This window comes from Drosophila biarmipes, chromosome 3R (genome assembly GCF_025231255.1).
Source record: "Drosophila biarmipes strain raj3 chromosome 3R, RU_DBia_V1.1, whole genome shotgun sequence".
NCBI lineage: Eukaryota > Metazoa > Arthropoda > Insecta > Diptera > Drosophilidae > Drosophila > Drosophila biarmipes.
The window spans coordinates 28,689,542-28,701,897 of record NC_066616.1 but is presented as its reverse complement, the minus strand read 5'-3'; the positions used below and the strand labels follow the sequence as shown (position 1 = coordinate 28,701,897).

General features: G+C 40.0%; 1 protein-coding gene across 1 annotated transcript; it reads right to left on the bottom strand.

The window, feature by feature from the left end:
* Nucleotides 1-160: 160 nt before the first annotated feature.
* On the bottom strand, nucleotides 161-11,554 carry LOC108024545 (putative surface protein SACOL0050). The gene is made up of 7 exons (XM_017094519.3): nucleotides 11,112-11,554; nucleotides 3,841-3,912; nucleotides 3,460-3,780; nucleotides 2,267-2,324; nucleotides 1,765-1,836; nucleotides 1,162-1,707; nucleotides 161-1,098 (listed from the first exon to the last, which is right to left on the bottom strand). Exons 2-7 carry the CDS (start codon nucleotides 3,847-3,849, stop codon nucleotides 968-970), a joined length of 1,137 nt encoding a protein of 378 aa, XP_016950008.1. The 5' UTR covers nucleotides 3,850-3,912; nucleotides 11,112-11,554; the 3' UTR covers nucleotides 161-967.
* Between the last annotated feature and the right edge of the window lie 802 nt (nucleotides 11,555-12,356).

The window sequence follows — 12,356 nt, the reverse complement described above, 5'->3', positions numbered from 1 at the left end:
TTATTACAAGTGTCCTCCATAAACATACAGACCAACTGGATTATATATTTCAACAATACGGTTAGGAAAACTTAGCCAAGAGCTACACATATCAGATACAAATATTTATACGAATAATAATACATGGCTATAGGGTTTATTACTGGGGGAGTTTTTAGAGTTATGTCCCTCGTATAACTTACTAAACGAAATCGAACGTATATAGAGACCCTAGTACAGGCTTAATCGATACAAAATATATATATTTACACTCTTCTACGTAGTTTGTGACTTTGGACCATTTCAGTTGTAGTTCTACGTTCGTTCGTTCGCTCCTCCACAGTCTGTTCCATAGACTCATCAGACTTATCCTTAGCTCCGCAGCTCTCCATCTGTTTCTCGGGGAAAAAATCGATCTCTATCAAATGCGAATATATAAAGCATTCCGAGTCCTGTGCGTTCTGAATGGGTGTCTTACTAAAATATATACGTGTAAATCTATATATTGATTCTGTCTCGCCTTTCGTGTGTGTGTATATAATCACCTAAACCCTAATGCCTCGCCAAGTTCAGCTTACCTTATCGAGTATATCTTTATTGGGCTCTGGGACTACGTCTCTAGGCTAAACATGTACAGTATATATGTGGTATAAATAGGTATTGATGTATATATAAGTACTTATAGAGTTTGTACGATATGTTTGTCCTAGGGAGAAAACTTTGCAAGTGGAGATACAAGATACGATATACGAGAGTATGCAGTTAGGGACGGTTTCTAGGTTCGTAAAGCGATCGCACTAGTGGACTGGACTAGCCGGGCAAGGGGGTGGAGTGTCTTTATAGAGTTATACAAGAATATATGGATGCCGCTGTGCAGCAGGTAAAAAATCAAACTCTCTGTTGTCCATCTGTAAGCAGTTCGCCAGTATAAGCCACACCCAAATAATTCCTGCACAGCGTCGGATTAAGCTTATACAAGATGCATAGTTTAGTAGGTCTCATCGGAGCCCCCGCCACCGGATACGCCGCACTTGGAGCGCAGGATGGCCGCCAGGCGCTGGGTGAGCGGTTCTGTTGGGGACTCGGAGTCGCTGCAGGAGGCGGAGGGTACTTTGTTGCCTGAATTGCAGACAGGTGGGAAGTTATTAATATATACAGACATTAATTCAATTATTAACTTGCCATTGCTCACGTCCAGGTCGGCTGATGGATTATCCTTCAGGCCAAAGTTGAGACTGACGGGCACGATGTCGTCCTCCTCCTCCAGCAGCAGGCTGGAGTAGGAGTGCGTTGTGTTGTCGCTGCGCCCGCCTCCGCCGCTCGACGAGTTCCTGGACGATCCCGAGTCATTGTGGGAATGGGAATGGCTATGAGAGTGGTGGTTGTGCACGGCCAGAGCAACTGGATCCTGTCCTGCATCGTCGATGGGCAGCTCGAAGTCATCGCCACTGCTGCTGCTCTCCTCCTCATCCTCCTCGCCATCCATCACATCCACGTTGTCAATCTCGTCGTCACCCCATCCATTATCCTCCTCCTCGGAGCAGTTGTTGCTGCTCTCGCTGCCATCGCCATCGCCATCTGCATCCACATCCGCATCCGCATCCTCGTCTGCCTCTGCAGCCTCGTCGCCGTCCACATCCGCCTCCACATCGGAGGCATGCAGATCCAGAGCCAAGTCGGGTGATGAAGATTTATTGTAGTTCTCGTCGCTGTCGCTGGATGTGGTCACTGGGGCAAACAGATAAGGATTAATTGAGTGCGCCCGCCATTCATCAGCCCACTTACCTGCCCTCAACTTTTCCAGGATGAGCGGGTAGAACTCCTTGGCCGTGGCGTTGTTGGGCTCGTATTGCAGGACTATATATGTGGAAATGGAAAAAATACTGTAAGTTATGGGAATTTAATTTAATTTTATTTAATGTATCAAGGACATGACAAAAATCGAAACCATTTTAAAAAGTATTTCCAGTGAAATACACAAGAGGTATTAATAGCAATATAGTATTTAAGATAATCTCTGGATTGATTTTGAATTTTTTATTTTATTTATAATGCTTTTACTTATCTTATTTAGTTAAGTAGTGTATTAAAAAAGTTGTTCATTAAATATCAATATGCTTTTTTGGCAACACGTTGTCTCAAAATTATAAAAAATAATATTCAACTTCAGGAGGCACCTACTTTAGTTGTAGTGATTTCTGTGCCATTTCTGAACTCAATAAAATTGTAAATGCAGATCTTGAAAGCACAGTGACACACTTTGGTAGCTGATTTTCATTCTACTCACTCAATTTGCAATATTTCAATGCCTTTTTGTAGTCCTTCAGCATCACGGCAGATAGGAACTGCGGGAGAAACAAGAAACGCACAGTGAAGTAAGGTGGATATGGCACAGTACACGTTTAAGGGAATGCTATTAAGTCCTTTTGAAATTCTCATAACATTTCAACAACAAAAGGCTTATATATGTGCCTATATATACAACCACCCCCTCGATCCACTGGCCCACTTTTGTGGGACGCACAAAAAGTTGACTCTGCTGAAAGTTGAATGCGCTCGAAAGCAATTTATTAGCAATCAATAAGCTGGCCAAGTGCGCTCGGTGCCGTAATCCTTCCGAAAGGACTTTGACTTAAATCCGCAATCTCCGTTGGCAGCACAGCAATTTGCATTTGCATAAGGTCCTGCCAAGGATCCCCATTGTTGTTGGCGTTGGGCAACAAAGGGGAACTGGGCCGCGCTTAGATAATGATTATGGATGGAAGGGGGGCTCTTTTGTAGTAGCCAACAGCTGTTGTTCAAATAAAAGTTACAAAAGATTAGAATAAATTAAGCGAATTAATATTTTTGTAAAGAAAAAATAATAAAACTTTATGAAGTAAAAAAACACTTGAGAAATCATAAAAAACTAAATTATGACAGAATTTGTAATATTATTTTGAAGACAATATCTAAATTAAATGAAAATGAATGAGGAATCATATAAAACTAAATTATGACAGAATTTATAATATTATTTTGAAGATATTCTAAAGATATTCTAAATTAAATGAAAATGAATTAATAAAGACTACAACTTTTCAATTTTGTAATGCCTAAGATTGTTTAAATGGAACCATTTATTAAATTTTTATTAATTAATAATGTGACCCATCTCAAAAACAGCAGATTTTCTGTATGCATACCTCCATCTCTCTCGCACTACCTTTCACTGAGCAATGAGTATATCTAAAGCGTTCATACTTGATTTAAAAAATATTCGTATATTCGTCATTCTTTAGCTTACTGTTTGGTTTGAAACAATCCAATTTAAGGATAAGAAATAGCAGCCATCCCCTATAAATTTTTCATTCCTAAAAAAATCCCACGGGAAACCTAAAACTTTGGCTGTTTGTACCATATATAAACTTTAGTTGGCTCTCTCGGGTTAAGTTTTTCTTTTCTATTTTTTAGGACTTGGGTAACCTGAATGGCTCCTACCTCGGCCAGAAACTCAGTGGGCGCGGATATGCTCTCGTCGGCATCCGTGTACTCGGAAAGGCTCTGGCTGAGGTCCTCGCTGGAGGCGGAAGTGGGCAGACCGGAAGCGGAAGCTGCGGCTGCGGCGGCAGCCCCGTTCATTATGCTTATGTTGTTTGTCGTGGCCATCATGGCTGCCGCAGATGCACCTGTTCCAGCCGTTCCTGTTGCGGTTGAGGTGGTGGCTCCGTTTAGGCCATTATCGTTGTCCATGTGGCCATTGCTGCTGTTCGGCCTGACCGCATAGACCCCATTGCCATTCGACTTGTCCATGGAGAGAAGCTGCAAGAGCTGATTTAGGTTCCTGACCCCTTGGACTGTAGGTTTTCAACAAATACTCACGTTTGACATGATCTCCGATAGCAGTTTTAGCAGAATTTTGCAATCCTCAATTCAGCATTGTCGTTGGCTTGTCTGAAATGGCAATTAGAAAAGGGGAATAAATTTGAATTTCCATTGATCTAGATGCAAGATTGCCAGAGACCGCAGTGCAGCAACGGTATCGATTTCGATGCTTATCCCTAATTGGATTGAATCCCATTGCCCCACCTTCGACCTTCAGTTTCTGGACAAGTTGGTAAGAAAAAGGCAGGCCACAAAGAGCGCTGGAAATTCGTTAAATGTCAAATGCTAATGCCACTTCCGCTGGATGAGCGCAGACATTCGCTTTCCAGCTAGCCTTACAGATAAATTTAGACTTACTGCACTACATCAAAAATATACCTACTTTATTTTTACCCATAAATAATATACTTTTTTTAGTCTTTCAGAAACTATCCAAAATGAAACAATAATGTTATTTATAATATATATTACTTCCTAAATAAACTTGGATTTTTTATGCATTAAAAAATCTATTAAAATTAAAATTAATTAAATCTAAAAAGATAGGCTTTTTATAATATTTTTCGACAGTGCACTTTCCCGAGTGTTTCGTACAAAAAGCTAAATTCAATGATGCGGTTGATGGGCTGTTGGGGGATGGATTTTCGCCAGCGGCTTTTCTTTGGCCAACTAGTTGAATAGGCCAACTCGACACGCGAACATACTAGAATTTGCCGGCTGCGAAAGCCAAGTGTGAGGAGGGCAAATGAGCGGAATCGTCGGCGTTCTTCGCTGGCAACGGGCGTTTAATTGGCGAGCGACATGCACCACGCCTCGGGGTATGCAATGAATTTTTCGGTTATATATGCAGCATTCGCAGACAGCCAACGAGAATGTATCTGTGTGTGGTGTGTGCGTGTGTGTGCCGGCTGTCTGCTCCTTTCAATAATTGAAAGCACTCGCCGTCAAGGACTCGAGGGCCGTCATTAAAAACAATAAATTTGCTTTAATGCTCGACAGGCGAATGATTTACTCAATGGGTTTCTGGTTTCTGGTGTGCAGATAGAAAAAAAAAACCATTTACTGGATTTCTTACATCTTACTAGTGCTAAGAATAAAATATTCAGGATCTGATTGACATAAAAAATTAGTTTAGAGGTTGTTGAAGTATAACTTACTGGCAAAGCATTCTAACATATTATAACTCAAATATTCTCTATCATAATATAATAATATTGTATACATCTAAAAAAATAATCTCTTTGGTACCTCAATTTCTTTCTCTGCACTTCTCGTTCGTCTGCAAAATCAATACCAATAATTGCAGTAATAATAATAATAATAATAATAATCTTTGCGACGTGCTGAAGCCATAACTGACATGGCTTTTGCTGCTGACTGGTTGTTTACTGCCCGGAATGGACCCTTAATTGTATTTTATACCCCATCCCAGTGCACTGAATCCTAATTGCCGGCTGCCCGTCTCTGTCACTCGGAGGCAGGCTCTCTCTTTCTGTGTCTCTGCAAACAGCACGTCAGTCAGTCAATTGTCTGCGATTTGTTTACTCGTCGGTTGATCCTTTCTGGCATTTCCAAATGTCAGACATGTCTAGGTCCATCCTGTCACGCAACTCTATCGTATATCTGCATTTTTTGCTAATTTTCAGCCCAGACTTTTACAAGGTTGCGAAAGAAAAAAGAAAAAACATGTTGCTGTTTTGTGGATAAAAGCTTTTAAAAGTACTTTGCGACTACTCGCCATGTGCCACAATTCTCATGACAGCTTTAATTTTTCTTCACGTAAACCCTTTAGTTTTCCGGTCTTAAGCACTAACTTATTCATTGGAGCTCAATTAACACGAGTGGAAAAACTAATTTCAAAACAAGTTTCCCTCTGAGTGATTCAACGTTTCGAAAGTTGCTAAAGCAGTTAAAAACTAAAGTTTCGTGCTTGCCAGTCACAAGATTTTGAACCAGCTTAAGAAATAAGAAAGCAGAACCATGCTGTCTGTGGCCTAAAAGTCATGTGTGGAATTAAGCAAAATAATTTTATTTAACTTTAATGCCAATTTTTAATGCTTTAAACGAATAAACTCAGAGCATTTTCTACACAATTTATGGACATAGCCTATGCTTTCAACCAATTATAACGATAATGATGGCCCCCATTAATTAGTTGAAAGTGTTTTTCACAGGCTTTGATTTATGCAACAGCAGCTGCAACATTGTCGATACCTGGAATTGGAATCTAATGGAAAAACTTTTTATCCACCATGAGACCACAAACAGGTGCTGGCAACAAGCTCAAATCATTTTCATTTGCATAATTAAAATGTCTACTGGCAAATTGAATTTCCATCCTAGGGCCGGGCCTGCTACCTGGCCTTAACCGGAAACCCCCTTGGGGTTGAACCAAATCTAAAGTCGGCGAACCGGAAAGTTATGTATGTGAGCAACGTGTGCCACAAACGTGTATATACATATGCTCTATGCGTCATGGGGTCAGATGGCGGCCACAGTGCAGTAAAATTGCATAAAAAGCCATTGCTGTTACTGCATTTCGGTTGTCCAGTTTGAAAATGCGCCGAATAATTTATAACAAACACTTAAATGCGACGGCGATACCAATCCCCAGCCAGGCCCATTCGAATGTTGCCAAATTGCCGGCCTGTTGGGGCTTATTTGAGCCAAAACAACATGCAATATGTAGTCGATGTCCCAACGCCTGCCAACAACTAACCAAAACCGACCGACCAAGAGACCACTAGACCAACCGAAGGAGCAGAGGATTCCGAGCCGAAGGTCCTTGCCTTTGGTCAGTAACAGCACGAGCCGTTAATGAGTTTTCCTTTAATACATTTTTTAGCCGGCCCACACAGACGACGAGCCCATCTGGCCAGGCCCATTGATGCAGATAGAAAAAATTATAGAGGTGGATTTATAAAATCGAACCGAACATGAAAATGGGTTTAAATTTTGACCGTCGTATAACAGAAATATTTGAATGTAGATTATAAGAGAATTTCACCACAAATTGATAGAGGTATCCCACGTACAAATCAAGTTCCAATTACCCAAAATATGGAAGTTAGGAGTGTAGTTTTAGGTTCCCATTCAAGAAGCCTTGGGAAATACGAAAAAATCGAACATGAAAATGCGTTAAAATTATATAACAGAGTATAACAGAGATATTTAAATGCAGATTGTTAGAGAATTTCACTACAAATTCAAAGAGGTATCCCACGCATAAATCAAGATTTATTTACCCAAGTTATGCAAGTTAGAAGTGGAGTTTTGGGTTCCCATTCTTAAAACCCTTGGAAATACGAAAAAATCCAACATGAAAATGGGCTAAAATTTTGACCCTCGTAAAACATAAATATTTGAATGTAGATTACTAGAAAATTCGACCACAAATTCATGGAGATATCCCACATTGAAATCGGTATACAATTAGTCAAGTTATGAAAGTTAGAAGTGCAGTTTTGGGGACCTATTTTGTAAGTCATTGGAATTACGAAAAAATCGAGCATGAAAATGGGTTAAAATTTCGACCCTCGTAAAACATGAATATTTGAATGTTGATCATTAGAGAATTCCACCACAAATTCAAAGAGGTATGCCACATTGAAATCGGTATACAATTAGTAAAGTTATGAAAGTTAGAAATGCAGTTTTGGAGACCTATTTTGGAAGTCATTGGAATTACGAAAAAATCGAACATGAAAATGGGTTAAAATTTCGACCCTCGTATAAAAAAAATTTTTAAATGTAGATTACTAAAAAATGCCACTACAAATTCATAGAGGTATCCCACATAAAGGTTGGGATCCAATTAGTCCAGTTATGAAAATTAGAAGTGCAGTTTTGGGTAGTTATAGTACCAAGAATTGCAGTTTTGTGACCCGATACTAAAATCCCTTGGAAATACGTAAAAATCAATCCAGAACAATTGATTTTTAAATAGACTTATCCAATACCTGTAGAATTTGAGACATATTTTTTCTTTCTGTAGAGTCACTTGGCTAAATGTCATCAATAAAAGGCGAATTTATGATAGAGCATAAATATATGTGTGTGTTTGTTCAGCAAAAACGACTTTGGGAACTGTAATAACAATTCTTGGTATATATTGTATATAGTCCCTCCCTTTGGCTGGACGACGGTACATTGCAGTACTTGAAAGGACGTGGGCCAAATTGCATGATTATAATGATCGTCCTAAAAACGTTGTTATCGCTTACATCCAGTGCAATTACGGTTGCTGCACTTTGAGCAGCTGCCAAGCGTTGGCCATTTAACTCGTCCGCCGTTGCCCAAATATTATGGTAATAGTGTTCAAAAAGTACCTTTCGTTTGCCATGGACCGCTGAATTTTCATCGAAAGTTTGGCTCTTTGAATCAGGCTAAATTGGCTTGTGTAAGCTGCTTTCTATGCAGTCTATGCAGGCCCACTTATGAAAGAGGGCTTAGGAATTCCTGGCAGTCCAAAGGAATAGATGAAAATAGCATTGCAATTTTTTTTATTAAATTCCAGGCAATTGAATCCACAACTAATAACATAAAGTAGGGCAAAACTTTGCAGGGAAACTTGCTTAAAGCTGTTTAATATTAGTCTGGAACGTCTTCAACAGTTTTATTTCCAAACTTAAATGTCTTCTTTGAACATAAGTATATCACAATAAGGCTAAACTCATATTTTATCGCTCTAGAGGTATTATAATTCGGCAAAGAAAAGTTTCTGCAGAGCTAAAAACTTGACTATGGAAAGTTTAATTTGGCACCACCCTTCGAAAAACCTCCTCCCACCACCCAAGGACGGGCAGTGGGTGGTGGCTCGCTGTGGTCATTGGCTTTGCATGGATTACAATCGATATTGGGCGGAAGGGGCGGAGGGTTATCTATTCGTCTGTGCGGTTTAGTTCGCCACCGAAGCGGCAAATAAGCAATTATGCTGTGTGTTACATTTTCCAAAACACACCGCCATACGCGGCGTATGCGCAATATTTTCCATTCGACTCCGAGGCTTTGCCTTATAACAATGCGGCTTTGCTCGGGAATTTTTGGCATTGTATTGCCAGGCTATTGTTTGTCGTGCCCGCATTATACCTAAACAGGAATTTCTATATGCCCACATGTGCATTCTGCTCCTCAGATGCTTTCTAGCCGCCACTCAGCCATTCTGTCTGCTGCCATTCATTCATTCATTCACTCAGTCAGTCACTCACTCGCCGTCTTACGGCGCAAAAGTCACCCGAGTGGTAATTAAAATTATAGCAACAATGCGACGGCTTCTAGGCCAAGAAAACGATGAGGAACGGTTGCAAAAGCCGCTGGCTGGCACAGAAAACAGAAGGCGATGCGGAAACGTTGGCTGTTTGTGCAGCACACACGCTAACAAGTTGCGGCTGCTTACATATTTGCTACAAAAAGGACACTCTTTCACACAGGCCAGCCTTGACAACTTGAAATATTTATGAGTGCCCGCCAACTCGACCCAAAGACGCTGGTGACAAGCCAAGAGGAGGCTGAAACAAAAACCCAGCACCAGAAAAAGTACTATATGCGTTGAGTCGGCAGAGTGCTGAATGTAGGTCTTTAAACCAAATTACACATTTCCAGATTTTTCTCTTACATCTTTAGTTGGGATATATTTGATAATCATTTAATGAACAAGAATAGCTTAAAGTACCCCTATACACATAATCATATTCGGTATAATCTACAGTCTCATTTGAAACATATAACTTTTTCTTATGTTTCTTGTCTATATAATCATGTTCTCTGTAATCAGATGCCTCATATAAGACGGTTTTATCGGTTACTACTACTATGAAACTTATTCCCTTTTTGGTATAGTCGGTAGTTTTATTTTAAACGGTTCGATACGTAGTAGACTCATCGTAGAATTCCTCCTCCACCACGTAACCGGTATAGGCATAATACTCGCTGCTATCGGATTTGCCGTTAATATACTCCTCCACATCGTAGATAGTGTCCTCTTTTGTTGTTGTGCGGACGGTGGTGGTTCTTCTGGGAGGACGCTTCTCAATTTTTTTGGCATAGATACAGGTCTTTTCGCAAGCTGTCTTGGTATCGTAAGCATTAAAACCGATTATGCCGCACTTGAGTTTAATCATGCGGCATTTTCTTATCGAAGTGGAATAATAAAATACGTAGTTTGTCATGAGGCAGTTGCCATATCCTCTGGGCTTTACGCGACAATACTTTCTAACCTTGGCCATCTTTATACCAGAGATCAGCAGGAGGATCACAATCACTTTAAGAATCATTTAGCTTTGTTGAGGGCTGCACAACTGAAGTAAAAGCGAATCAATATTTTGAAATGCAATCGATTTGCGATTCGATTTGCACGTTATGACATTTTTATTATGTGAAAATAATTGTTAACGCTTTTAAATTAAGAGAGGAACAGCCATTCAATTTTTAGTTTCTTCATATGTGATTAAAACTCCATAAGTGATAAAAGTCCGGTAAAAATTCGGTCTTTACAATAAATAAAACAACAATAAAATAACAATAAAATGTAAAACAAGTCTAGTATTTGGTTTTTAGTCATTCTTTATATTGTTAAAGTTAATTTATATCACTTTATATCACAATAAAAGAAGTAAAAGTCTCTCTTATGCACTTCCTGAGCCTGCTAAAATAAATATGGTTTCCTTCAGCTGAGTACTGCCAACGGTTTTTGGCTTATACCGACATTGTCATTTTTTGTCTTAACTAACTTTCTATGTGGAACTCATTTGTAAATAGATTTCAACGCTCTTTAGACTAATGGGTAACAAAGTGGAAAAAATATTTTAAAATATTTTGACACTCTTTAAAAAACCTACAAAACACAAAGGTAGTTTCTAATAAACAGAGGACTATATCCTTAATTTTAAAAACTCATTTCTGTGTTCTCATTGCCAACCAACATCCTGTATATGCCTAGAAAACCCAGAGGATTAACATCTGCATTGCTAGGTGAGGACTTACGGACTTACGGGGGTCTCGAGTTGATCGTTTAGCACATCATTAAAAATGCTTTGCTGTGCAGAAAGTTTCGAGTACTCGGCACTCTCGTGTGGCAACGGTTGCCGCTCTCGAGTGGCAGAAATAAATAATTAAAATTTACAAAAATCCCAACCAGAAGAGCACACAATTCCCGCCAAGGACGAGGGTTAATGCGTCCTCTTCGTGGCGGCAAAGGTGACGGTGATGCAGGGGGAAATGTGGCATAAATTTGACGGGCCTGCTGACGGGCCAGCTTCTTCGCCACCTACCTGCAATTATTTACGAGCAGTGTCTCCTCCACCTGGTTAACGCATATCCAGCCTCTTGGATTTTTCCGAGCTGTGGTTTGGAGCCAGCAGGTTCTAGGATTAATTAGCACAGAGTCCCCGGACTTCACTCGAATCAAAGATTCTGCGGCGTGGGTAAAACTAATTAACTTGTGTTTTCCCTGGCTTCTACGCAGTTGAAGCTGCACAAATGCCTGCAAGAGTTTGCTGAGTTTGCACACACGCACAACACGATCCCTTCGAAAGTGGTCCTGTGATTACGCGGTTATATTCAATTTTAGGATGCACAATCTCTGGCTATTTATCCAAATGGGAAACGGCAATTTGAACTTTAAACACTTTGTTGCAGCGGAAAATGAAAACGTTTTCCTCCCAAGTGAAGTAAAATTCGTTCCGCCTTTTTGCGTCGCAGTTTCGCTTAATTAACAGAGTCGACGACTGAACGAAATGTCCTTTTTATACACACTTGTTCGCTTTTACCTTGCCCAGAGGAGAGCTTTCTCCTCTCTCCGGCGCTCTTTGGCCAGCTTTCTCTCTTTCCCAGTCAGCTTTGCTCTCGCTTTTGGGAATACCTTGCTTATAAGGTATGGAGGGCTATGATATGATGAGCATTCAACAGTTATTCATATAAAGCTATCGTACTAAAAAATTATATTAAATCAATAAATAATAAATAGTAAGGAAATTACAGATATCTTATGGTTAGTTTTTGATTTGTGTGTTTCATTTTTGGAGTATTTTATTGTAAACTAGATTAAAGTTTCTTTACTAATTTATCCTTTTCACGTTTCATTTATTTTTTTAAGATTTCAAATATTATTTTTTTTTAAATTTCAATTTTGGTATTAAATCACTTTTATTGGTATTTTAAATAAAGGCAGTCTTAATGCTCAGCTCTCCAAAAGCTCTTCTCTCACCTTGCGAGCTTTCCCCTCTCTCTCTCTCCCACTCTCTCTCCCGCTGCGTTACAGTACGAAAACAAAACAAACAACAGAGCGGAGCGGATCCGGAAATGGTGCAGGCCAAGAGACTGATGGCCGACTGATTCTGGCCATGTTGTCTGCCCTGCAACTGTGTGTGCACATCGGTGTGTGTTTCTGTGAGCGAAAGTGTGAGTGTGAGAGTGGGAGTGGGTGTTCATGTAACGCGAGTGGCCAAGTCAGCTGGGAAAAATACTATGCAGAGCGTACGCATCGGGAGCGGAGCGAGAGATTTTTGCGGCCCATT

Excerpts from the sequence above, each read along its gene's own strand:
- LOC108024545 (XM_017094519.3), bottom strand. Across the intron at positions 2,325-3,459 it reads CCACTGAGTTTCTGGCCGAG|TTCCTATCTGCCGTGATGCT; the intron begins GTAGGAGCCATT and ends TTTCTCCCGCAG. Across the intron at positions 1,099-1,161 it reads CGACCTGGACGTGAGCAATG|GCAACAAAGTACCCTCCGCC; the intron begins GCAAGTTAATAA and ends TCTGCAATTCAG.